This window comes from Bombina bombina, chromosome 2, assembly GCF_027579735.1.
Source record: "Bombina bombina isolate aBomBom1 chromosome 2, aBomBom1.pri, whole genome shotgun sequence".
NCBI classification, from domain to species: domain Eukaryota; kingdom Metazoa; phylum Chordata; class Amphibia; order Anura; family Bombinatoridae; genus Bombina; species Bombina bombina.
In genome coordinates, this window is record NC_069500.1 from 916458961 (window position 1) to 916485954 (window position 26994).

Sequence of the window (26994 nt, forward strand, 5' to 3'; positions counted from 1 at the left end):
TCTGTCTGTCTCTCTCCCCTCTGTCTGTCTCTCTCTCCCCTCTGCCTGTCTCTCTCTCCCCTCTGTCTCTCTCTCTCCCCTCTGTCTTTCTCTTTCTCCCCTCTGTCTCTCTTTCCCCTCTGTCTTTCTCTCTCTCCCTCCTGTCTCTCTCTCCCCTCTGTCTCTCTCCCTCCCTCCCCTCTGTCTCTCTCTCCCCTGTCTCTCTCCCTCCCCTGTCTCTCTCTCCCCTCTTTCTCTCTCTCCTCTCTCCCCTCTGTCTCTCTCTCCCCTCTGTCTCTCTCGCCCTCCCCTCTGTCTCTCTCTCTCTCTGTCTCTCCTCTGTCTCTCTCCCCTCTGTCTCTCTCTCTCTCTCCCCTCTGTCTCTCTCTCTCCCCTTTGTCTTTTTGTCTCCCCTCTGTCTCTCTTTCTCCCCTCTGTCTCTCTCTCTCCCCTGTGTCTCTCTCTTTCCCCTCTCTCTCTTTGTCCCCTCTCTCTCACTCTCTCTCTCTCCCCTCTGTCTCTCTCTTGACCCTCTGTCTCTCTCGCCCCTCTGTCTCTCTCTCCCCTCTGTCTGTCTCTCTCTCCCCTCTGCCTCTCTCCCCTCTGCTTCTCTCTCTCCCCCTCTGTCTCTCTCCTCTCTGTCTCTCTCTTTCCCCTCTGTCTCTCTCTCCCCTCTGCCTATATCCCCTCTGTCTCTCTCTATCTCCCCTCTGTCTCTATCTCCCCTCTGTCTCTCTGTCTCTCTCTCTCCCCTCTGTCTCTCTCTCTCTCTCTCTCCCTCCCCTCCGTATCTCTCTCTCCCCTCTGTCTCTCTCTCTCTTGCCCCCTGTCTCTCTATCCCTCCCCCTCTGTCTCTCTATCCCTCCCCCTCTGTCTCTCTATCCCTCCCCCTCTGTCTCTCCCCTCTGTCTCTCTCTCTCTCCCCTCTGTCTCTCTCTCTCTCTCTCTCTCCCCTCTGTCTCTCTCTCTCTCTCCCCCCTCTATCTCTCTCTGTCTCTCTCTCTTCCCTCTGTCTCTCTCTCCGTGTCTCTCTACCCTCTGTGTGTCTCTCTCTCTCCCCTCTGTCTTTCTCTCTCTCCCTCCCCCTCTGTCTCTCCCTTTCTCCCTCCCTCTGTGTCTCTCTCTCTCTCCCCTCTGTCTGTCTCTTTCTCTCCCCTCTGTGTCTCTCTTTCTCTCTCTCCCCCTCTGTCTCTCCCCTCTGTGTCTCTCCCCTCTGTCTCTCTCTCTCTCGCCCCCTGTCTCTCTATCCCTCCCCCTCTGTCTCTCTATCCCTCCCCCTCTGTCTCTCTATCCCTCCCCCTCTGTCTCTCCCCTCTGTCTGTCTCTCTCTCCCCTCTGCCTCTCTCCCCTCTGCTTCTCTCTCTCCCCCTCTGTCTCTCTCCTCTCTGTCTCTCTCTTTCCCCTCTGTCTCTCTCTCCCCTCTGCCTATATCCCCTCTGTCTCTCTCTATCTCCCCTCTGTCTCTATCTCCCCTCTGTCTCTCTGTCTCTCTCTCTCCCCTCTGTCTCTCTCTCTCTCTCTCTCCCTCCCCTCCGTATCTCTCTCTCCCCTCTGTCTCTCTCTCTCTTGCCCCCTGTCTCTCTATCCCTCCCCCTCTGTCTCTCTATCCCTCCCCCTCTGTCTCTCTATCCCTCCCCCTCTGTCTCTCCCCTCTGTCTCTCTCTCTCTCCCCTCTGTCTCTCTCTCTCTCTCTCTCTCCCCTCTGTCTCTCTCTCTCTCTCCCCCCTCTATCTCTCTCTGTCTCTCTCTCTTCCCTCTGTCTCTCTCTCCGTGTCTCTCTACCCTCTGTGTGTCTCTCTCTCTCCCCTCTGTCTTTCTCTCTCTCCCTCCCCCTCTGTCTCTCCCTTTCTCCCTCCCTCTGTGTCTCTCTCTCTCTCCCCTCTGTCTGTCTCTTTCTCTCCCCTCTGTGTCTCTCTTTCTCTCTCTCCCCCTCTGTCTCTCCCCTCTGTGTCTCTCCCCTCTGTCTCTCTCTCTCTCGCCCCCTGTCTCTCTATCCCTCCCCCTCTGTCTCTCTATCCCTCCCCCTCTGTCTCTCTATCCCTCCCCCTCTGTCTCTCCCCTCTGTCTCTCTCTCTCTCCCCTCTGTCTCTCTCTGTCTCTCCCCTCTGTCTCTCTCCCTCTCTCTCCTCTGTCTCTCTCTCTCTCTCCCCCCTCTATCCCTCTCTGTCTCTCTCTCTTCCCTCTGTCTCTCTCTCCGTGTCTCTCTACCCTCTGTGTGTCTCTCTCTCTCCCCTCTGTCTTTCTCTCTCTCCCTCCCCCTCTGTCTCTCCCTTTCTCCCTCCCTCTGTGTCTCTCTCTCTCCCCTCTGTCTGTCTCTTTCTCTCCCCTCTGTGTCTCTCTTTCTCTCTCTCCCCCTCTGTCTCTCCCCTCTGTGTCTCTCCCCTCTGTCTCTCTCCTCTGTCTCTCTCTCTGTCTCTCTCTCCCCTCTGTCTCTCTCTACCCTCTGCCTCTCTCTCTCTCTTTCCCCTCTGTCTCTCTCTCCCCTCTGTCTCTCTCTCTCTCCCCTCTCTCTCTCTCTCTCTCTCCTCTGTATCTCTCTCTCCCCTCTGTCTCTCTCTCCCCTCTATCTCTCTCTCCCCTCTGTCTCTCTCTCTTCTCTGTCTCTCTCTCTCCCCTCTGTCTGTTTGTCTCTCTCCCCTCTGTCTCTCTCTCTCTCCCCTATGTCTCTCTCTCTCCCCTCTGTCTCTCTCTCTTTCCCCCCTCTGTATCTCTCTCTCCCCTCTGTCTCTCTCTCTCCCCTCTGTCTCTCTCCCCTCTGTCTCTCTCTCTCTCCCCTGTCTCTCTCTCCCCTCTGTCTCTCTCTCCCCTCTGTCTCTCCCCCTTCCCTCTCTCTCTCTCTTCCCTCTCTCCCTTCTCTCTCTACCTTTCTCCATCCCCCTCTTTCGCTCTCCCATCTGTCTCTCTCTTTCCCCTCTGTCTCTCTATCTCTCACTTCTGTCTCTCTATCTCTCCCCTATGTCTCTCTCTCTCTCCCCTCTGTCTCTCTCTCCCCTCTGTCTCTCTCTCCTCTGTCTTTCTCTCTCTCCCTCCAACTCTGTCTCTCCCTTTCTCCCTCCCCCTCTGTCTCTCCCTTTCTCCCACCCCCTCTGTGTCTCTCTCTCCCCTCTGTTTGTCTTTCTCTCTCCCATCTGTGTCTCTCTTTCTTTCTCTCTCCCCCTCTGTCTCTCTCTCCCCTCTGTATCTCTCTCTCGTCTCTCTATCTTCTCTCTCTCTCTTTCTCTGTCTCTTTCTCTCTATCCATCTCTCTCCCTGTCTCTCCCACCCCCTCTGTCTCTCTCTCTCTCCCCTCTGTCTCTCTCTACCCTCTGTCTCTCTCTCTCACCCCTCTGCCTCTCTCTCTCTCCCCTCTGTCACTCTCTCTCTCCCCTCTGTCTCTCTCTCCCCTCTGTCTCTGTCTCTCTCTCCCCTCTGTCTCTCTCCCCTCTACCTCTGTCTCTCTCTCCCCTCTGTCTCTCTCCCCTCTGTCTCTCTCTCCCCTTTCTGTCCCCTTTGTCTCTCTATCTCCCCTCTCTCTCGCTCTCTCTCTCTCTACCCTCTGCCTCTCTCTCTCTCTTTCCCCTCTGTCTCTCTCTCCCCTCTGCCTCTCTCTCTCTCTCCCCTCTCTCTCTCTCTCTCTCTCTCCCCTCTGTCTCTCTCTCCCCTCTATCTTTCTCTCTCATCTGTCTCTCTCTCTCTCTCCCCCCTCTGTCTGTTTGTCTCTCTCCCCTCTGTCTCTCTCTCCCCTCTGTCTCTCTCTCTCCCCTCTGTCTCTCTCTCTCCCCTCTGTCTCTCTCTCTTTCCCCCCTCTGTCTCTCTCTCTCTCTCCCCTCTGTCTCTCTCTCTCTCCCCTCTGTCTCTCTCCCCTCTGTCTCTCTCTATCCCCTGTCTCTCTCTCCCCTCTGTCTCTCTCTCCCCTCTGTCTCTCCCCCTCCCCTCTCTCTCTCTCTTCCCTCTCTCTCTCTCCCTTCGGTCTCTACCTTTCTCCATCCCCCTCTTTCTCTCTCCCATCTGTCTCTCTCTCTCTTTCCCCTCTGTCTCTCTATCTCTCACTTCTGTCTCTCTATCTCTCCCCTATGTCTCTCTCTCTCTCCCCTCTGTCTCTCTCTCTCCCCTCTGTCTCTCCCTCTCCTCTGTCTTTCTCTCTCTCCCTCCCACTCTGTCTCTCCCTTTCTCCCTCCCCCTCTGTCTCTCCCTTGCTCCCACCCCCTCTGTGTCTCTCTCTCTCCCCTCTGTTTGTCTTTCTCTCTCCCATCTGTGTCTCTCTTTCTTTCTCTCTCCCCCTCTGTCTCTCTCTCCCCTCTGTTTCTCTCTCGTCTCTCTATCTTCTCTCTCTTTCTCTGTCTCTCTCTATCCATCTCTCTCTCCCTGTCTCTCCCACCCCCTCTGTCTCTCTCTCTCTCCCCTCTGTCTCTCTCTCCCCTCTGTCTCCCTCTCTCACCCCTCTGTCAATCTCTCTCTTCCCTTTGTCTCTCTCTCCCCTCTGTCTCTGTCTCTCTCTCCCCTCTGTCTCTCTCCCCTCTGTCTCTCTCTCCCCTTTCTCTCCCCTTTGTCTCTCTATCTCCCCTCTCTCTCGCTCTCTCTCTCTCTCTCTCTCCCCTCTGTCTCTCTCTCTCCACTCTGTCTCTCTCTCTCCCCTCTGTCTCTCTCTCCTCTGTCTCTCTCTCTCCCCTCTGTCTGTTTGTCTCTCTCCCCTCTGTCTGTCTGTCTCTCTCCCCTCTGTCTGTCTGTCTCTCTCCCCTCTGTCAGTCTCTCTCTCCCCTCTGCCTCTCTCTCTCTCTCTCCCCCCTCTGTCTTTCTCTTTCTCCCCTCTGTCTCTCTCTCCCCTCTGTCTTTCTCTCTCTCCCCTCTGTCTCTCTCTCCCCTCTGTCTCTCTTCCTCCCTCCCCTCTGTCTCTCTCCCCTGTCTCTCTCCCTCCCCTGTTTCTCTCTCCCCTCATTCTCTCTCTCCTCTCTCCCCTCTGTCTCTCTATCCCCTCTGTCTCTCTCTCCCCTCTGTCTCTCTTGCCCTCCCCTCTGTCTCTCTCTCTCTCTCTCTCTGTCTCCCCTCTGTCTCTCTCTCCCCTCTGTCTCTCTCTCTCTCCCCTCTCTCTCTCTCTCTCCCCTCTGTCTCTCTCTCTCCCCTTTGTCTTTCTGTCTCCCCTCTGTCTCTCTTTCTCCCATCTGTCTCTCTCTCTCTCCTGTGTCTCTCTCTTTCCCCTCTCTCTCTCTCCCCTCTCTCTCTCTCCTCTGTCTCTCTCCCTCCCCTCTGTCTCTCTCCCCTGTCTCTCTCCCTCCCCTGTCTCTCTCTCCCCTCTTTCTCTCTCTCCTCTCTCCCCTCTGTCTCTCTCTCCCCTCTGTCTCTCTCTCCCCTCTGTCTCTCTCACCCTCCCCTCTGTCTCTCTCTCTCTCTGTCTCCCCTCTGTCTCTCTCTCCCCTCTGTCTCTCTCTCTCCCCTCTGTCTCTCTCTTTCTCTCTCTCTCCCCTCTGTCTCTCTCTCTCTCCCCTCTGTCTCTCTCTCTCCCCTCTGTGTCTCTCTCTCTCCCCCCTGTCTCTCTCTCCCCTCTGTCTCTCTCTCTCCCCTCTGTCTCTCCCCTCTCTCTCTCTCTCTCTCTCTCTCTCTCTCTTCCCTCTCTCTCTCTCCCTTCTGAAGGCATATCCTAGCCAGTGCCTCACCTCTCTCCCCCTGTCTCTCTCTCCCCTCTGTCTCTCTCTCCCCTCTGTCTCTCCCCCTCCCCCCTCTCTCTCTCTCTCTCTCTCTCTTCCCTCTCTCTCCCTTCTGTTGCTACCTTTCTCCATCCCCCTCTGTTACTTAAGCATTAGTTATTTTGTTGTGAAGAGCTTATTTCCCAGCAGCAATGCCTGAACCAGCCAATCCAGCGCCTAAGAAGGGCTCCAAGAAAACCGTAACAAGTATCATTTCATAAAGAGTTAACTTTTTTTCAGCTTTTAGAAACTATTTTCTAAATACAAGTTTGCTGGCCTCAGCTCTAAGTTTAGTGATAAACAATCCCATTGTCTAATCACCTCCGGAGTCAGACTGCTAATTGATAAGATGAACTGCATTGTTTTCTTATGTGTAACTTGTTATCTGAAGTACTGTAATCCTATTGTGGCCTGTCAAAGGATATTGTCTCTCTATCTAAATGTGTGATGGGGGATTTTATGCTTCCCCCCTGGGAGTGCCCTGTGTGCATGTAACCTCAATAAAAAAGCAGGCTGGGCATCCCAGTCCTGAGTTCTTGGTTGACCCTCAATCACAGCGTTGACTCGTTTTTGTGGGCAGAAGGGTATCCTAGCTGTAGTACAGCTAAGGGGGATTATTCTATATTTGCGAGACTCATATAGAATACTATGGAAAGCAGCTTCTCCCCTCTTCAGCAATAGGGATCCAGGCTACTAAGCGGTCCATCTCTCAGCGAGACTAAGGGTAACCGTAACACCCTCTGTCTCTCTCCCATCTGTCTCTCTCTCTCTCTCCCCTCTGTCTCCTCTCTATTTCCCCTCTGTCTCTCTCTATCTCCCCTCTGTCTCTCTCTATCTCCCCTCTGTCTCTCTCCCCTCTGTCTCTCTCTCTCTCCCCTCTGTCTCTCTCTCTCCCCTGTCTCTATCTCCCCTCTGTCTCTCTCTCCCCTCTGTCTCTCCCCCCCCCCCCCCTCTCTCTCTCTTCCCTCTCTCTCTCTCCCTTCTGTCTCTACCTTTCTCCATCCCCCTCTGTCTCTCTCCCATCTGTCTCTCTCTCTCTCTCTTTCCCCTCTGTCTCTCTATCTCTCCCTTCTGTCTCTCTATCTCTCCCCTCTGTCTCTCTCTCTCCCCTCTGCCTCTCTCTCTCCCCTCTATCTCTCTCTCTCCTCTGTCTATCTCTCTCTCCCTCCCACTCTGTCTCTCCCTTTCTCCCACCCTCTCTTTGTCTCTCTCTCCCCTCTGTCTGTCTTTCTCTCTCCCATCTGTGTCTCTCTTTCTCTCTCTCCCCTCTGTCTCTCTCTCTCCCCTCTGCCTCTCTCTCTCTCCCCTCTATCTCTCTCTCTCTCTCCTCTGTCTATCTCGCTCTCCCTCCCACTCTGTCTCTCCATTTCTCCCTCCCCCTCTGTCTCTCCCTTTCTCCCATCCTCTCTGTGTCTCTCTCTCCCCTCTGTCTGTCTTTCTCTCTCCCATCTGTGTCTCTCTTTCTCTCTCTCCCCCTCTGTCTCTCTCTCCCCTCTGTGTCTCTCTCTCGTCTCTCTCTCTTTTCTCTCTTTCTCTCTCTCTCTCTCTCTCTCTCTCTCTCTCTCTTTCTCTGTCTCTCTATCTATCTCTCTCTCTCCCTGTCTCTCCCACCCCCTCTGTCTCTCTCCTTACATGTCTCATTCTCCCCCATGGCCTCTTTCTCTGTCTCTCTGTCTCTCTCTCCCCTCTGTGTCTCTCTCTCGTCTCTCTCTCTTTTCTCTCTTTCTGACCTCACTGCACGTCACTGTCATACAGGGTACGGCGCTAGTCTTTAAGGGGTTAAACAATGACTGCCGAATGGTGAATTTAGATTTTGCTACTTAACCAATAATGGGCCATATTACAAGTTCCGGGCTAAATAACTTTTTCACGTGCTAAGAAGAGGACAGAATGCTACTTAAGTTACAACATGTCTGCTTGTTCATCTCCCTAAGGGCAGGGGCTACAGTGAGAATTTCATGCTCATGTTTCAAGAAAACAAGTAAGTTGTTTTCTTTTCTTTTTTACACAATTTGTGTATTTTGATTTAGCATTTTTTTTTTACAAAAGGATCACTATTTCATATCCTTTTATCCATAACCTCAGAGGTTCAAAGGTTGCAGATATCAAATAGCGCAGATTAATTCCTCTAGGATGATTGACAAGGACTGCTCTTGACCCAACCAACTGCGCAGGGCTGCACAAGCTATATGGGAACCGAGCCTACAAACACCATGATAAATGGTGGCCACTGTCTTTTATCAGAACAGATTGACAGATGCCACTAGTGTGCAGTATAAACAATTTAGATACATAGGCCTCTATGTATCAAGCCGTCTACTTACCTGCATTCGCCGGCCCAATACGCTCGGCTAAGCTCGCCTAACATCGCCACCGCGGACCTGAATACGTTCGCCAAAGTTATCAAAAAAGCTGTCAAGAAGCCGCGCACCAAGTACGGTGCGATGAGCAGCGGACTGTTGTTAACTAACAGTCATCGATCTCGCTGCTCATCGGCTTCTTCACAGCTTTCATGCTAGCCTGTCACTAAACACCCACACTAAACTACACAGTTTTACCCCCTAAACAGCCGCTCCAGGAGTCCCCCGCACCTAAATAAAGTTATTACCCCCTAAATCGCCGCTCCCGGACCCCACCGCCACTATAATAAATATATTAAACCCTAAACCGCCGCTCCCGGACCCCGCAGCTACTATAATAAACTTTTTACCCCCTAAACCGCCGCTCCCGGACCCCACCGCCACCTACATTATACCTATTAACCCCTAATCTGCCGCCCCCTATACCGCCGCCACCTACATAAAGTTATTAACCCCTATCCTGCCGATCCCGGACCCCGCCGCAAATAAATTAATTGTTTAACCCCTAAACCGCTGCACCCGGAGCCCTCCGCCACCTACATTACATTTATTAACCCCTATCCTGCCCCCCCTACACCGCCACCACCTACATTACATTGATTAACCCCTAATCTACCCCCCCTACACTATAATAAATGAATTAACCCCTAAACCTAAGTCTAACCCTAACCCTAACACCCCCCTAACTTAAATATAATTAAAATACACCTAAATAATATTACTGTTATTAACTAAAGTATTCCTATTTAAAATGAAATACTTACCTATAAAATAAACCCTAAGATAGCTACAATATAATTAATAATTACATTGCAGCTATTTTAGGATTTATATTTATTTTACAGGGAACTTTGTATTTATTTTAACTAGGTACAATAGCTATTTAATAGTTAATAACTATTTAAAAGCTACCTAGTTAAAATAAGTACAAAATTACCTGTAAAATAAATCCTAACCTAAGTTACAATTACACCTAACACTACACTATCATTAAATAAATAAATTAAATTAATTAACTACAATTACCTAACATTAAAGAAAATTAATTAAAAATAACTAAAGTACAAAATAAAATCTAAATTACAGAAAATGAAAAAATTACAAGAATTTTAAACTAATTACACCTAATCTAAGCCCCCTAATAAAATACAAAAGCCCCCCAAAATAATAAAATTCCCTACCCTAAACTAAATTACAAAGTAATCAGCTCTTTTACCAGCCCTTAAAAGGGCTTTTTGCGGGGCATTGCCCCAAAGTAATCAGCTCTTTTACCTGTAAAAAAAAGAAATACAATACCCCCCCAACATTGCAACCCACCACCCACACACCCCTACTCTAAAACCCAGCCGATCCCCCCTTAAAAAACCTAACACTACCTCATTGAAGATCACCCTACCTTGAGACATCTTCACCTAGCCAGGCCCAAGCGGTCATCCGATCCATCCAGAAGTCTTCATGGAATCCGGGCAGAAGAGGTCCTCCAAGCGGCAGATGTCTTCATCCAAGCGGCATCTTCAATCTTCAATCAACCGGAGCAAAGCGGAGCCATCTTGAATCCAGCCGACACTGAGCCATCCTCTTCTTCCCACGTCCTAACACCGAATGAAGGTTCCTTTAAATGACGTCATCCAAGATGGAGTCCCTTGAATTCCGATTGGCTGATAGGATTCTATAAACCAATCGGAATTAAGGTAGGAAAAGTCCGATTGGCTGATGCAATCAGCTAATCGGATTGAACTCGCATTCTATTGGCTGATTGGAACAGCCAATAGAATGCAAGCTCAATCCGATTAGAATGCAAGCTCTAAAATGGGATATTGGTAGCATGGTTATTGTATATTGCAATGTAATTGTATACCTTGTGGACACCTACACAGTTTCAGAAAGGACAACACACCAAGTCAGCAACAGAAAAATAGGTGTGGGTGTGACAGAAAAATAAGCGCTAGAAGAGAGAAATTCCAGCACAAAACAGGCCATAGTCCCTACTAACTTTTGGGGGAGTTGACCTCCTATGTGATTGCGTATATGATTTGGATCTGAAATTTTATATTCCTTGGAAAATTGGACTCATTCATCACAGCCCAACATTGGGAGTCAGTTTATTTTTTTCCTCCCAATACTGCTGCTGATCCACTATTAAGGCAATCATCTCTGGTATTGGCATTACTTTTGTTGTAAATCATCTGGTTTACCTGGTTCTAATCTTTGCTCTAATCTTTGGCCTTGTAGCATGTTGTCTACCCAAACTCATTTGGGTATAATAGGAATAAACATGAGTGAATTAAAATTTTCAGTAAGAAAATGTCTAATATGCTTCCTGAAATTTTCAAGGCATTTTCTGCTTCTGACTGACAGTGACAACAGTACTGGCAAGTAGTACTCATCAGTTTTACAAGTCATTGCAAATACTATAAAACGTCATGTCTGAGCTGAGTATTCCAGCTGCTTTAATTTGTTGTAGTGTCACTGGTTGCAGACATATATCAAAAGACCTGTTTAATGTTTATTATATGCAAGATAATACTGGAATTACAATAATATCAAGAAATTATTTTTTTCTCACGTGTATTTCAATGTTACATAGGACGAGTGAAACAGATCACATCCAGTGTTCTTTGTTTCTTCCACTACAAACATAAACAAAAAGAAAGTACTATTACGATAAAAACTTGAACATTCTCATTTTAAAATTAACACAATGATATAAGTCAACAAGACATTAAGGCAAATATTAGTGGTAGTTATATTCAACAAAATGCTTTTGTTCCAATCCATTAGTTCGGCATGCAAAAACCTCTGGGGTTTTTTTTATGGCATTTCAGCCTATTAGAAGCTTAGCACGAAGGCTCCCAGGGCCTGCGCTAAAGGACCTTCTCTTTTAGCGCAGCTCTTGGGTGCCACTGCACTATGCCTCCTGGTGCTCTGCGAAGAAAAGGAGGAGGTTAGCGCAGCTTTCCTACGTGCTAAAGGTAAATATTTTAAGCATTTAAAGAAAATAATTAATATTGATTAATGTTGTCAGTATTTATTCATTTTCTTGATCTTTTCAGGTTCATTCATTTGGATATTCATTTAGTTGAAACAAAATGAATATCCCTGTTTTGTTTAAAAATTAGCATTTGTTACAAAATTAATGCACATGCCTAATATTCATAAAGAAAAGAAAGACCTTGTGTTTGACTCCCACAAATAAACCCATGCCAAACTCACTCATCAGGACAGATTTATCCAAAAAGGGACAGACTACAGGCACATTTATATACAGCCCCTGCAATCATGCCAAACTGTACGTTCTCCCTTTCAGAACAGGTTTACTCGCAAGACCATGTTTGGGACAATACAAACTGGATCCTGCAAGTAAACTAGTTCTGTATAGTATAATATCCCATACAGGTAATCTTGTTTCTAAAAACAAAAACACAATACAAATTGAATAACACATTTTTTTACAATAAACAAAACCCTTGATTATGAATTTTGCGCTAAACAGGGAGCGAAACTAACGCCAAAAAAGTTGCGTTATTTCACTCTCCATAGCGCTGCCATTACGAGTTACTGAAAAGCCTCCTTGTGTGTGCGACATGGTGGCTTTAAGCTCCATACCGCACAAAAGCCAAGGGCTGCTTTGACGTGCTTGTGCACGCTTTCCCCCATAGACATCAATGGGACGAGAGTGTTAGAAAAAAGCTAACACCTAAAGTGCGGAATGAAAAATCTCCATAACGTAACCCCATTGATGTCTATGGGGGAAAAATAAGTTACTTTTAAACCAAATACCCTAACATAAACCCCAAGTCTAAACACCCCTAATCTGCAGCTCCCCATATCGCTGACACCTAAATAAAGTTATTAACCCAACATCCCAGACACTAATAAAAGTTTTTAACCCCTATTCCGCCGCTCCCCGACATCACCGACACTATAATAAAGCCATTAACCCCTATTCTGCCGCTTCCCGACATCGCCGCCACTATAATAAAGTTATTAACCCCTAAACCTCCGGCCTCCCACATCGCCGCCACTGTAATAAAGTTATTAACTCCTAAACCTCCGGCCTCCCACATCACCGCCACTAAATAAACCTATTAACCACTAAACAGCCGGCCCCCCACATCGCTAAACACTAAATTAAACTATTAACCCCTAAACCTAACACCCCCTAAATTTAAATTACAATATAACTATCTTTAAATATATAAAAACTTACCTGTGAAATAAAAATATAAATTAACTTAACATAACTATTCTTTTTTTTTTATTATTATTTTTTTCCAAGAACATATACGCTTTCATTGTCAATATGAATACCACAAATTCAACAACAGAAAAGGAAATCAAACATAGTATAAACTTTAGACTAATCATTATTAACAACAATATACAGTCTAGGGCAAGAAAGACAAAAAATAATCCTAATAATATTAATTCATATTATGTTTCCGACCTAGTGTTGCATAATTATAGTCATTAGGAACAGATATATACATTTTTTCCGTCTAGAATCTTAATGCGTTTTTTTTCCCCCTTCCTTCCATAATATAATAGCATAAAACATTAATTACAGCAATATACAATCTAGGTCAGGAAACACAAGGATAATCTTATTGGTATCTAATACATATTATGTTTCCGGTCTTATGTTATATAATTATAGTAGCTAACAAAAGATATAAACCTTCCATCTGAAGTTTTTTAATTATAATAAAAAAAGGAAGAAAAAAAAAAGGGGGGGGGACCCTGCAACTCTCCCTCACAATCCCCACCAACATCTACATCCTAGGGACCATTAATACCATTCTACCGGGAACACATCACTCAAAATTAGACCTTCAAAATAGGTGGTCCTATGGAATTGCTTAGTAAGTATGTATTGCGTCGACAAAGGGTAAGACTGAATGATTTTCATCCATTTCTTAAAAAAAAGAATAATTTGTTTATAAAGCAAAATCGATATATTATATTGTTCAAAAATAATTTGGGACTTTATTGCCATAATAAACGCAGCAAAAGAGGGGGCTGTCCGATTCTTCCAATTTTTCAGAATCAAGTTGTCAAGTGTCAGCTGCTGGAAAATTACATCTGTAGCAGCTGCCATAACAATTAGATGACCATTTAGCCAGTCTAAAAGGCGTAATATAAGCATTATTAATTCGTTTTATATGTGATTCTTTCCAAGAGGAAGAAAGGGGGTCCTCATGGACACATTTGATGCCAGCTTTAATCCGATCAATATCTACAAAATCTTGTCCAGTATATAAAAATCTTATCCAAACTTGATTGACCTTGTTTTGCCAGCAATATTTTATATAGTAATGCAATTGAGTGATTCCCTGCACTATAAAGGTTAATATAGTCACTTATTTTCCCAAAGTGTTCCTCTAGCTGACCTAATTAGGTTTAGTTTAGTAGTTACTATGTGGGGGCTGGAGGTTTAGGGGTTAATACTTTATTATAGCGTTGGCGATGTGGGGGCCGGTGGTTTAGGGGTTAATAGGTTTATTTAGTGGGGGGCGATGTGGGGGGCCAGAGGTTTAGGGGTTAATAACTTTATTATAGTGTCAGCGATGTCAGCGAGCGGCGGTTTAGGGGTTAATATATTTCAATAGTGTTGGCGATGTGGGTGGGTGACAGATCAGGGGTTAATAGGTTTATTTAATAGCCGCAGTGTGGGTGGGCGGCAGATTAGGGGTTATAAGGTTTAATATAGTGTTTGCGATGCAGGAGTGTGGCGGTTTAAGGGTTTATATGTAGTTTATGGGTGTTAGTGTACTTTTTAACAGTTTAGTCATGAGTTTTGTGAAACATTTTTGTTTTGCAAAATCCATAACTACTGGTCTCAGATGGCGGTATGGATCGTGTCGGTATAGGCTGTTAAGCAAGCATTTTAGCCTGAACGCACAATTAATGTAATGTAATACCGGCACCAGGGGCAGAACTACAGGGGGTGCAGAGGTCGCAGTTGACCTGCCACTGCCTGCACTGATATCATGTGAGTGTGACATGATGCTTCACTAGTATCTCTGACTACAGGGGTTAGTATTTCTGTTTTACCCATTGGTGTTTATGTGTGTGTGTGTGCATGTATATATGTGATTGTGTGTGTGTTTATGCATGTATGTGTGTGTATGTTTGTGGAACCAGCAAATTGCACACCTTGTTACTACAGCATGGGGGGGGTTAAACAGTGTCACCATTCAGTACCACTATATACAGTACGGGGACTGGACCATGTCACTGACAACTGTGGTCACTTTATAAAGTACTGGGGCGGGTAGGGTCAGGCCAGCAATCTCAACAGCAGATTACAGACTGTGTCACTATATATAGTAATAGGGGGTCAGACCATCTCACAGACTGTGGGAACAGGGTACCTTCTTGTTACAGAAGCATTAGTTATTTTGTTGTGAAGAGCTTATTTCCCAGCAGCAATGCCTGAACCAGCAAGCCAGCGCCTAAGAAGGGCTCCAAGAAAACCGTAACAAGTATCATTTCATAAAGAGTTAACTCTTTTTTTTCAGCTTTTAGAAACTATTGTCTAATCACCTCTGGAGCCAGACTGCTAATTGATAAGATGAACTTGTAAACTTGTTATCTTAAGTACTGTAATCCTATTGTGGCCTGTCAAAGGACAGTGCTCTCTATCTAAATGTGTGATGGGGGATTTTGTGCTTCCCCCCCTCTCCCCCTGGGAGTGCCCTGTGTGCATGTAACCTTAATAAAAAGCAGGCTGGGCATCCCAGTCCTGAGTTCTTGTTTGACCCTCAATCACAGCGTTGACTCGTTTTTGTGGGCAGAAGGGTATCCTAGCGGTACTGCAGCTAAGGGAGATTATTCTATATTTGCGAGACTCATATAGAATACTATGGAAAGCAGCTTCTCCCCTCTTTAGCAATAGGGATCCAGGCTACTAAGCGGTCCATCTCTCAGCGAGACTAAGGGTAACCGTAACATTTGGCGGCAGCGGCGGGATTTTCCTGGATTTCCTAGGAGAGGTACAGAACGGATGGAGAGCGCTTACGAAAAATTGAAGCGTACAACCCAAAAGGATTTACTTGAAAGCAGAGGGGGGTACGCCAGCAACCGGCCGAGGAGAGAGCTGATCGCAGAATTGACCGAACTGGATCAGAGCTTCACAATGGCGGAAACACCGACCACGATTAGTGACGAAAAAACCAGGATTGTTCGGGAAAGGCTCTCATTATACGGGCCGAACCCCTCCATGGAATTGGTACAGCAGTTGATGGCAGAGGCAGACGAGGATATACGAGAGACTCGAGCCCACGAACTCAACCTAGCGAATGCACACCGCAATGCTGAAGCCCCGCAGGTAATCATCCCTGTCGAAAATGCTGGGAGGCCCAAGATACCCTATGCGGCATTTCGACCCTTCCTAGAGAGCGAGACAGGGATTGATGAATATTTGGCGGACTTCGAAAGGCAATGTGCCCTGCACCAGATTCCCAACAGAGAGTGGCCCACGATATTGTCTGGGAAACTATCCGGGCGAGCCCTGGAAGCCTTTCGTACTCTGGGTGCTGAGGAAGTGACACAGTATGAGCTAGTTAAGGAGACACTGTTGCGACGGTACGCTGTAACTCCGGACACGTATCGCCGACAGTTTCGGGGCACGGAAAAGAAGCCTAACGATACCCATATGGAATGGGCGCACCGAATGCGGAGAGCGGCAAATCACTGGCTGAGCGGAAGTAAAGCGGTGACTGGGGAGGAAATTTTACAATTGTTTCTCTTAGAACATTTTTATAATGGCATGGAACAGCAAGGGAAGGAATGGCTGCGAGACAGGCGGCCTTCTACCTTAGAAGAAGCAGCCAAATTGGCCGATGAACATTATGACTCCCGTCTTCACGAACCCATGAACTACCGAGCTCCAGCACGGGTCGAACCCAGAGAGGTTTACCGTGCACCCCCTCGTACTGAATTCCGAGCCCCGGTGCCCACAAGGCCCGTCCGACACTCAGGACCACCCAATAACAGCTCTGAGCGTCCCAGACCGACTTGCCACCGATGCAAGCAACCAGGGCATTTCATGGCTAGCTGCCCCCTTAATACGCACCAGACACCCAGGAATTACAATTACCCCTCTGGGTCCTATCGTCCGGCCCGGGCCCTCTGTGTTAACCAAGAGGCCCCTATAGAGGGATATGTGGGGCCGCTTCACGAGGCAGACCCTGTATATGCTGCCTCAGATAACCGCCAGCACCATCGGCAGAGGGTATGGCTCGAGGGGCGATCTACCGAGGGATTGCGAGACACAGGGGCTACTATCACGCTGGTACAGAGTCATTTGGTGCCAGAGCACAAGCGATCCGGACAGACTGTAGCCGTTAGAGTGGCGGGGGGGGATGTGTACAAAATTCCAACAGCTAAAGTGCATCTTGATTGGGGAGCGGGAAAGGGGGCTGTGAACGTGGGCCTAATGGATAATTTACCTGCCGAAGTACTACTGGGCAACGATTTGGGCCCCATGACTTCTGCCTATGCTCCAGTATGCAACAACGAGGCGGACCCAGTGACTACACGGGCCCAAGCCCGGACGGAGCGAGAGCTCTCACCAGTGCGGGAGACACAGGTAAGACCTACCCCGACCTTGCCTGACAGGTTAGGCCCCATACCCTGGGACACCCCAGATGCTTTCGAGGCAGAGTCTAAGACTGACCCGACCTTACAAAAGTACCGGGAACGAGCAGAGACCGGAGGGGGCGGGGCAGATAACGAAACATTCTTATGGGAAAAAGGGAAACTATACCGCTGGACAGAGAAAAGGGGACAGCGTAGGCGACAGCTGGTAGTGCCCCACAAATACCGTCAAGAAATCCTCAAAATAGGCCACGACATCCCCTTAGCAGGCCACCTAGCCGTTACCCGTACCCTACACCGCATTACTCACACGTTCTTTTGGCCAGGGGTGCACGCTGACGTTAGAACTTACTGTAACACCTGCGATGTGTGTCAACGAGTAGGAAGGCGAGGCGATCACCCTAAAGCCCAGCTAGTAAATATGCCCATTGTAGAGGAACCCTTCAGCCGGGTTGCTATTGACCTAGTGGGACCACTGGCTACCCCTAGTCCCTCCGGTAAGCGATACATTCTTACCGTAGTGGACTACGCTACCAGGTACCCAGAGGCTGTCGCCCTATCCAACATACAAGCGGATACGGTAGCGAATGCACTAGTACAGGTGTTCTCCCGGGTAGGATTTCCAAAAGAAATCCTATCCGACCGAGGCACCCAATTTACGGCTGAATTGACCCAACAACTCTGGCAGGTTTGCAAAATTAAGTCCCTCCTGAGCTCCCCATACCACCCCCAGACGAACGGGCTGTGTGAGAGGTTCAATGGAACCCTCAAGCAAATGCTCAAGACGTTCACTCAGGAATACCGAGACTGGGAACGCTTCCTGCCGCACCTCCTATTTGCTTATCGGGAGGTGCCCCAGGAAACGACAGGGTTCTCTCCCTTCGAGTTGCTCTACGGAAGAAAGGTACGGGGACCCCTAAACCTGATCCGGGAGCACTGGGAGGGAGAGATGGAGGCTGACGGTGTCCCCATTGTGCCATACGTGCTGGAACTCAGGGACCGAATGGAGCAATTAGCCAAATCCGTGCGGGCTAATCTCCAGTTGGCCCAGAGAAGACAGAAAGTATGGTACGATCGGGGGGCCCGAAAGAGAATCTTCACCATAGGACAAAAGGTGTTAGTACTTAAGCCGGTGAAGACAGACAAATTGCAGGCGTCCTGGCAGGGTCCCTACCAGATCGTAGAGAAAAGGGGAGACACCACTTATGTGATAGCTAGCTGCCACGACAACAATCTTAGAAAGACATTCCATGTAAACATGCTCAAGGAATATTTTGAGCGGCCAGAGAACGTGACGGCCGTATGTTGTTCCCCTCAGGAAGACCCCGACAGTTTACCCATTCCAGACCTATTAGAAAAGAGCCTCCCCACAGGTATAGTGGCGCAGGTTCAGATAGGGGACCGACTTAGCCCCACTGAAAGGGAGCAGCTCAACCAACTCCTCCAGTCTAAACACCTCACCTTCTCCCCGAAGCCAGGGTACACTACTTTAACCACCCACCAGGTAGATACTCCGGGACAAGCTCCCTTGCGCCAGGCTCCGTACCGAATCCCCGAAGCAGTTAGGACAGGAATGAAGAAGGAGATCGATGAGATGCTCCAGCTCAGGGTAATTGAGCCCTCCGATAGTCCCTGGGCCTCCCCAGTTGTCTTGGTGCCCAAGAAAGATGGGACCACCCGGTTCTGCGTAGACTATCGGAGGCTCAATGAAAATACTGTGACGGACGCTTACCCTATGCCCAGGGTAGACGAGCTACTCGATCGTATAGCCAGGGGAAATTACCTGACCACTATTGACCTCTGCAAAGGTTACTGGCAGATTCCCCTGGCCCCGGAGGCTATCCCCAAGTCGGCATTCGTCACCCCATTCGGCTTATATCAGTTTAGGGTAATGCCGTTTGGGATGAAGAATGCCCCAGCTACATTCCAGCGCTTGGTGGATAGGCTCCTGGATGGCTTCCAGAGTTTTGCTTGCGCCTACCTGGACGACATAGCGATCCACAGTGAGTCCTGGGAGGACCACTTAGCTCATGTGGGAATGGTTCTGGATCAGATCCGGGCTGCTGGCCTGACTCTGAAGCCAGAAAAATGCCACTTTGGGATGGCCGAGGTACAGTACCTGGGTCACCGGGTGGGGTGTGGAAAGCAGCGACCAGAGCCGGCCAAAATAGAAGCTGTCGCCAATTGGCCCACCCCCATCACTAAGACTCAGGTCCTAGCCTTCCTGGGCACGGCAGGGTACTATAGACGGTTCGTACCAGACTACAGCACACTTGCCAAACCCCTGACTGACTTGACCAAGAAGAACTTACCTCGACAGGTCCTGTGGTCTCCCCACTGTGAAACGGCTTTCCAGGCTCTCAAAAATGCTCTAATTAACGCTCCTGTCTTGGCGGCCCCAGCCCTTAACAAACGTTTTATCGTCCATACAGATGCTTCCATGTTCGGGCTGGGAGCCGTCCTCAGCCAAGTAGGTGAAGATGGAGGGGAGCATCCAGTTGCCTACATCAGCCGGAAGCTCCTGCCCCGCGAAGTCAGCTATGCAGCGGTCGAAAAGGAGTGTTTGGCTTTGGTGTGGGCATTAAAGAAATTGACTCCCTATTTATATGGTCAGGAGTTCACTCTGGTCACCGACCATAACCCGTTGGTGTGGCTGAACCGGGTCTCTGGAGATAACGGCAGGCTATTACGTTGGAGCTTATCGTTGCAACCCTTCAATTTCACCATTACTTACAGACCTGGGAAACAGAATGGCAACGCCGACGGGTTGTCCAGACAAACCGACCTCAGCCCCGCATAATCAGCGGTCTGGACAGCCTTAGTCTGCCCCGAAAAGGGGTCAGACCGTGTCTGCCAGAGTGTTCCACAGAAAGGGAGCACTGTTACAGACGCATTAGTTATTTTGTTGTGAAGAGCTTATTTCCCAGCAGCAATGCCTGAACCAGCAAGCCAGCGCCTAAGAAGGGCTCCAAGAAAACCGTAACAAGTATCATTTCATAAAGAGTTAACTCTTTTTTTTCAGCTTTTAGAAACTATTGTCTAATCACCTCTGGAGCCAGACTGCTAATTGATAAGATGAACTTGTAAACTTGTTATCTTAAGTACTGTAATCCTATTGTGGCCTGTCAAAGGACAGTGCTCTCTATCTAAATGTGTGATGGGGGATTTTGTGCTTCCCCCCCTCTCCCCCTGGGAGTGCCCTGTGTGCATGTAACCTTAATAAAAAGCAGGCTGGGCATCCCAGTCCTGAGTTCTTGTTTGACCCTCAATCACAGCGTTGACTCGTTTTTGTGGGCAGAAGGGTATCCTAGCGGTACTGCAGCTAAGGGAGATTATTCTATATTTGCGAGACTCATATAGAATACTATGGAAAGCAGCTTCTCCCCTCTTTAGCAATAGGGATCCAGGCTACTAAGCGGTCCATCTCTCAGCGAGACTAAGGGTAACCGTAACACTTCTTTTGCAGATATGTAATCTGAATTACATTTCTTTTTCTGTGTTAAATGTGTAAAAAAAAAAAAAAAAAAAAAAAGATATGTATCAAATTCACCTTTTTTTTTTGGGGGGGGGGGGCCTAATTAGATTCTTGCACCTGGGCTCTGTGGTTTCTAGTTACGTCTCTGACCGACGCTATGAAAATCTCACACAGAAACGTAATTTTGTTGAGTGTGGAATGGGCGTTGCGTTACAGGCTAAAATGCTTGCGGTATAGCTATGCCGACATGAATCGTAATATGCATTCCTGGCCATTACGCTGGAATTGCCATTTTTCAGCGTTAAAAGCCGTACCGCGACACTTGTAATCTAGCCGAAAGTTAGTTAAAATACATAACAATTTCACAATATACTGCATATAACACACCATACACGCATGCACAGTATACACTTAGGGCTAGATCACGAGTAGAGCGCTATCGTTAGCGGGAGGGGCATAAACACAATCGCGGGATTGCAGTGCTTTTTATACTCAAATCCATAGTACAAGTGGCGCTGTTTAAATGGTTAAAAAAAAAAATCTGTAATGGTAAGTTTTTATTTTCTGTAATAGTATTTTTTTTTTCAATAAATGTTAGTTTTTAGTTTCATGTAATGTTAGGTTTGTTATTTTTTCATGTATAATGTTATTTATTTTTTTTTAAATAACTTAGAAGGCGTTAGGTTAGGGGGGTTAGCTGGTAAGGGGGTTTAGATGTTAGTAGGTATTTTACAATGGGGATTGTGGAAGTTTAGGGTTAATAGTGTAGAGGGGCATTTTGCGATGAGGGTTGTTGCATTTTAGTTATTAATAGTGTACAGTGGTAGTTTGCAATGTGGCGGTGTGGTGGTTTAGAGGTTATTAGTGTAGTGGGGTACATTACGGTGGGCTATGTAGCAGTTTAGTGGTTAATAATTTTATTATAGTGTCGGCAATGTTGGGAAACGGCGGTTTAGGGGTTAATATTTTTAAATAGTGCTGGCGATGTGGGTGGGTGGCAGATTAGGGGTTAATAGGTTTAGTTAATAGTCACGATGTGGGTGGGCAGCAGATTAGGGGTTAATAGGTTTAATATAGTGTTTGCGATGCAGGAGGGTGGCGGTTTAAGGGTTAATATGTAGTTTATGGGTGTTAGTGTACTTTGTAACAGTTTAGTCATGAGTTTTGTGAAACATTTTTGTTTTGCAAAATCCATAACTACTGCACTCAGATGGCGGTATGGATCGTGTCGGTATAGGCTGTAACGCAAGCATTTTAGCCTGAACGCATATCCTGTAATACCAGCGCTATGAAAATCCCACACAAAAACGTCATTTTTTTTGAGTGCAGAATGGACGTTGCGTTACAGGCTAAAATGCTTGCGGTATAGCTATAACGACACAAATCGCAATATGCGTTCCTGGCCATTACGCTGGAGTTGCCATTTTTTCAGCGTTAAAAGCCGTACCGCAACACTTGTAATCTAGCCGAAAGTTGGTTAAACTACATAACAATTTCACAATATACTGCATATAACACACCATACACGCATGCACAGTATACACTTAGGGCTAGATCACGAGTAGAGCGCTATCGTTAGCGGGAGGGGCGTAAACACAATCGCGAGATTGCAGTGTTTTTTATACTCAAATCCATAGTGCAAGTGGAGCTGTTTAAAAGACAGCAAATTAATTTACGCAAAGTCGCAGTAATTTACTCTCCCCATATTTTCTATGGGCGACGATGAGCGCCAATATACGATCGTATAACAAGCTCAAACGTTTTACGTGACCTGAATGTTCTGCACTAAACTACTCTATTAACCCCTAAACCACCATACTCCCACATCACAAACTACCCCACTACACTATTAACCCCTAAACAGCCACCACCTCCATTGCAAAATAGCCCACTACACTATTAAGCCCTACGCCGCCACAACCCCATTGCAAAATACCCCACTACACTATTAACCCCTATACTGTCACATAGCCCACTGCAAAATACCCTACTACACTATTAAACCCTAAACCACCACAACCCCCATTACAAAATATCCACTAACATTTAAACCCCCTAACCAGCTAACCCCCCTAACCTAAAAGCCCCTAAGTTACCAAAAATTAACCTAACATTAACTGGAAAATAAAATAACAGTACCTGAAATAAACTAACATTACCTGGAAAAAAACAACAACATTACATGAAAAAAACCCTAAGCTTTCATTCTATTGGCTGATTTGATTTTGAAAATGAAAATCAGCCAATAGGAATGAAAGGGTACCCCTATATAAAGGGGGTGCCTCACATTCAAAATTCAGTGGGCAGGAGTTGACCGCATGAAGAGGACACAACTGACAAAAGATCCAAAGATAAGAAGAAAAGAAAATGGATGAAGATAGAAGACCACCACCGGGATGAAAATGGACCTCCGCCACATAGGAGTCGGATTTAAGTTTGGTGAATACCATCTTTGGGATTTAGTGATAGATTTTTTTTGGGGGGGGGGTTTAGAATAGTTTTTTTTTTCTTTTTGGGCAGCAAAAGAGCTAGATGCCTTTCTAAGGGCTATCCCTAACCAAATTCCCATTTCAGGCCAACTTTAAGAGTAGGTTTTTTTTTAGATAACTGTTTTTTTTGGGGAGGTTATTTATAGAATGGGCTAGCATTTTTTTGTGAAAAAGAGCTCAATCACTTTACAGCAATAAAAAGCACTTCTATTGTTTAGTTTAGTTTAGTGTTAGTATGGGGCTTTAGTTTTAGAATATGCATAACAGTTTTTTTTATTTTTGGTAAAAAAAAATAATTCTGTAATGGTAAGTTTTTATTTTCTGTAACCGTATTTTTTTTTCAATAAATGTTAGTTTTTATTTTCATGTAATGCTAGGTTTGTTATTTTTTTTTCATGTATAATGTTAGTTGTTTTTTTTTTGTTTTGTTTTTTTTTTATAACTTAGAAGGCGTTAGGTTGGAGGGGTTAACTAGTTAGGGGGTTTAGATGTTAGTAGGTATTTTGCAATGGGGATTGTGGGAGTTTAGGGTTAATAGTGTAGAGAGGTATTTTGCGAGGAGGGTTGTTGCATTTTAGTTGTTAATAGTTTACAGGGGTAGTTTGCAATGTGGGGGTGTGGGGGTTTAGGGGTTATTAGTGTAGTGGGTTACATTGCGGTGGGCTATGTAGCAGTTTCGGATTTATTTAGGGGGTTTATGGCAATTCGGGTAATGCTCAGTATGGGTGTTAGTTTTCTTTTTTTCCTGCCTATCTCAATCCATTGAAGTCTATGATGGCATATGTTAACAAGGTTGCAATATTCAAACTTTGGCTCTTTGCACATGTCAGGTTAGTATGTTCTAATGTTCTAAACAATACACGCTAGCTTAGGTGAACATTCTCACACACACGCTCTTTCATTGGTGAAATCAGCATTTTTAAGAAATATACATCATTTGCTGTGAAAATTAGTTTGCAAACAGATTATTTGACATATGACAAAACATAATTCATTTTCAGATTTACGAAACACGTTATATGTTCTGAAAACATCTTTTGAAAATATGCAGTCTCCAAGCAGCTGAGATTCGCATTTTTTGGTTATATGTTCTAAATGTTTTAAGGTAGCGAGGCCTATACGTTCCTATGGAAACAACATCACCAATAGTCTGCATGACAAGGGTAAAACTACTGTTTTAAAACATTTCACCTGGCGTGAACATTAGGATACTAGTAAAATAAAAATTAACATTTTTCGTCTGACACATCGTTACTTTGACCACTGGGCCAATAGAGTGCTGCACAAAGGTACAAGGTAACACAATTCTAAGGTAGAAGCATATGCCTCAAAAACTTTTATATTAATTCAGTTGCAGTTAGAAACATAATAAATATAAAATACTATCTAACATTACGTAGGTTTATTGTTTACAGGAGAAAAACAAAACAACATAACATGCTGTCTAAACAGCTATTTATTTTGTAATCTCATGTTTATCTCTGCAGATGCGCTCTTGCAGAAACTGTAATATCATGTCAGTAAATGTATTTCAGATTCTAATGTCACTCTATGGGCTCCTTTTACCAAGCTTCGGTGCCCAAGCGTTTCAGGCTCATTTAATCTATCCGCAACACTTTAGGTGGCAGAGGGCAACCCTCTCACTCCGATCAGATTGGGATAACTGACAGCTCCCTCTTGTGCACGATTGGTGTATTGCTGCCGGCTTGCCGTCCGGCCTTTGATGAATGGAGCCCTATGTCATAGCTTCTTCAAGGGGCAGTCTACTTGATTTTTTTTATTTTTGTTAAAAAGATAGGTAATCCTTTTACTAACTATTCCCCAGCTTTTCATAGCAAACAATATTATATTAATAGACTTTATAACCTTTACATGTGCCTCTTTCTAAGCCCCTGCAGACCACCCCTTACCTCAGTGCTTTTTATAAACTTTTGAAATCTTGCACAACAGCCAGACAGTGCTAGTTCATGTGTGCCTTATAGATAACATTGCAATCACTCCAGTGGAAAATGATAAGGGTTATACAAGAACCAGTACTGATTGGCGAAAATGCAAGATTGTAAAAAGCACTGAGATAAGGGGGCAGTCTGCAGAGGCTTAGATACAGGTAATTATACAGGTAAAAAGTTTATGGTGCCTATTTAACAAAGGTCTGTCGGACCTGATCCGACAGTGCGGATCAGGTCCGACAGACCTCGTTGAATGCAGAGAGCAATACGCTCTCCGTATTCAGCATTGCACCAGCAGCTCTTGTGAGCTGCTGGTGCAACGCCGCCCCCTGCAGATTCGCGGCCAATTGGCCGCCAGCAGGGGGTGTCAATCAACCCGATTGTGTTGAATTGCGGCGATGTCTGTCCGCCTGCTCAGAGCAGGCGGACAGGTAATGGAGCTCCGGTCTTTAGACCGCAGGCTCGCCAGAAACACGGGTCCTCAAACTCCATCCGGAGCTTGACAAATGGGCCCCAATTAATGTAACTGTGTTGGTTATGCAAAACTGGGGAAAGGGTAATAAATGGATTATCTATCTTTTTTAAACAATAACAATTTTCAAATAGACTGTTCCTTTAAGGTTTTTCACTTGGGACCCCTTTTTACATTGGAAAATTTTCGGTAACCCACATTATTATTCAACTTTCATGGCTTTTGCTAATCACTAACGGTTATACTCACTGTCTAACTCCATGTACCTTCCATGTAGGCTTCTCCTCTGAATTTGGGGATGAGCAACGTCTCTGCACTTTGTGTATTCTGAGCACAATGTTATCTATAATTTTTTGAGAAGTGTGTGCAATAGATGTGGCCTTTGTTATTTTTGGCCAAGTGAATAAAATATTTATTTTACCCCTCAAGTATGTTAAACACATAGGTAAAGCCCTGCTTGCGTGCAACAAGTATTACAACTCCCTAGCAGAACAAGCTCAGTGGGCAAATCAACAGCAGCAGTTGTACAAAGTCAATCAATAATGGTTTACTACTTGGGGAAGTGATTCTTGCAGCTCCCTTTAGCCTTTGCTAAATCTGTAAATAATTTAATCTGGCTCAAAACAGCAATAATACAAGTAATGAAAAAAAATATATATTTAAGCATAAGAATTAAGGAGTAAAATATGCTATTAATCATCATTTTCTTACCTGTGCTTCTCTGCAGTCTATGATCTTGAAAGAAAACGTTGCTAGTCCAACCAAAAAGTGTAAAATAACAACAGAACACAACTAAAACAAAAAGAGAGGATTTCATGTTGAGAGCAAATAAGTATACAAATAAACTTTGCCTTTATTAGCAGTGAACTAGGTTTTATATGTTTATGTATCCAGCAGTTAATAATTACCATTATATGCAGATATGGCTGGTGCTGCTCCAATAATACTTAATTTATCCTTTTATGTTCAATTCTATTTCATCACAAATTTGTATCACACAGAATACTTTCCTGTACATAGCACAGCATTGTCAATTTACTATAGATGAATTTAGAAAGCATTTCACACATTCACATTCTTAATCTTAGGTACAGAATACAACTACAAATAGAAGAATATGTCTGCAGAATAATAGACATCAGGGCCTCGATCCGATAAAAATCGTCGCCCGCAAAAACGCCAAATTTTGCGCTGGTCTGGTATCACATATACGGCGTAACATAGAAGTTACGCTCGTATATTTCTGCCTTCGGCTGTAGTTTTTTGGCCCATAGACAGGTATACCAAACCAGCACAGTTTGGTATCCAATATACAGCATAAGGACTTACGTGGTGAAAATGGAGAAATCTTACTCCATTTTCACCTCGCCACAAATTGCAGGTGTAGTAAGCCTTACGCTGTGTATTGGAGCCCCGTAACTCCCTAAACTGCCTGCAAAATAAAACCTAACACCTAACGCATGCGCAATGTCTATCTACCTGTCAACCGCGAACTGCAAAAATAAAACCTAACATCTAACGCATGCGCAATGTCTATCTACCTGTCAACCGCGATCCCCCGCCGCAATCCTTAATAAAGTATTTAACCCCTAAACCACCGCTCCCAGACCCTGCCGCCACCTACATTAAATGTATAACCCCCTAATGTGAGCCCCTACCCTGCCGCCATCTACGTTACCTACCCTCTAATGTGAGCCCCTTACACCGTCGCCATCTACATTACCTACCCCCTAATGTGAGCCCCTTACACCCCTGCCATCTACATTACCTACCCCCTAATATGAGCTCCTACCCCGCCGCCATCTACATTACCTACACCCTAATGTGAACTCCTACCCTGCCGCCAGCTATATTAAAATTATTAACCCCTAATCTAATCCCCCTATCCTGCCACTAGCTATATTAAAATTATTAACCCCTAATCTAATCCCCCAACACTGCCGCCACCTATATTAAAATTATTAACCCCTAATCTAATCCCCCTATACCGCCGCCACCTATATTAAATT

General features: G+C 45.9%; 1 protein-coding gene across 1 annotated transcript in view; it reads right to left on the minus strand.

Moving 5' to 3' along the window:
* LOC128648108 (albumin) overlaps positions 1-25809 on the minus strand; it is a 93928-nt gene extending 68119 nt beyond the window's left edge. The window contains exons 1-2 of the mRNA XM_053700767.1: positions 25697-25809; positions 10566-10629 (exon numbers count right to left, since the gene is read on the minus strand). Coding sequence (XP_053556742.1) covers positions 10566-10629; positions 25697-25802 — 170 coding nt within the window. The 5' untranslated portion in view covers positions 25803-25809. The remainder of the gene's footprint in view (positions 1-10565; positions 10630-25696) is intronic.
* Between the last annotated feature and the right edge of the window lie 1185 nt (positions 25810-26994).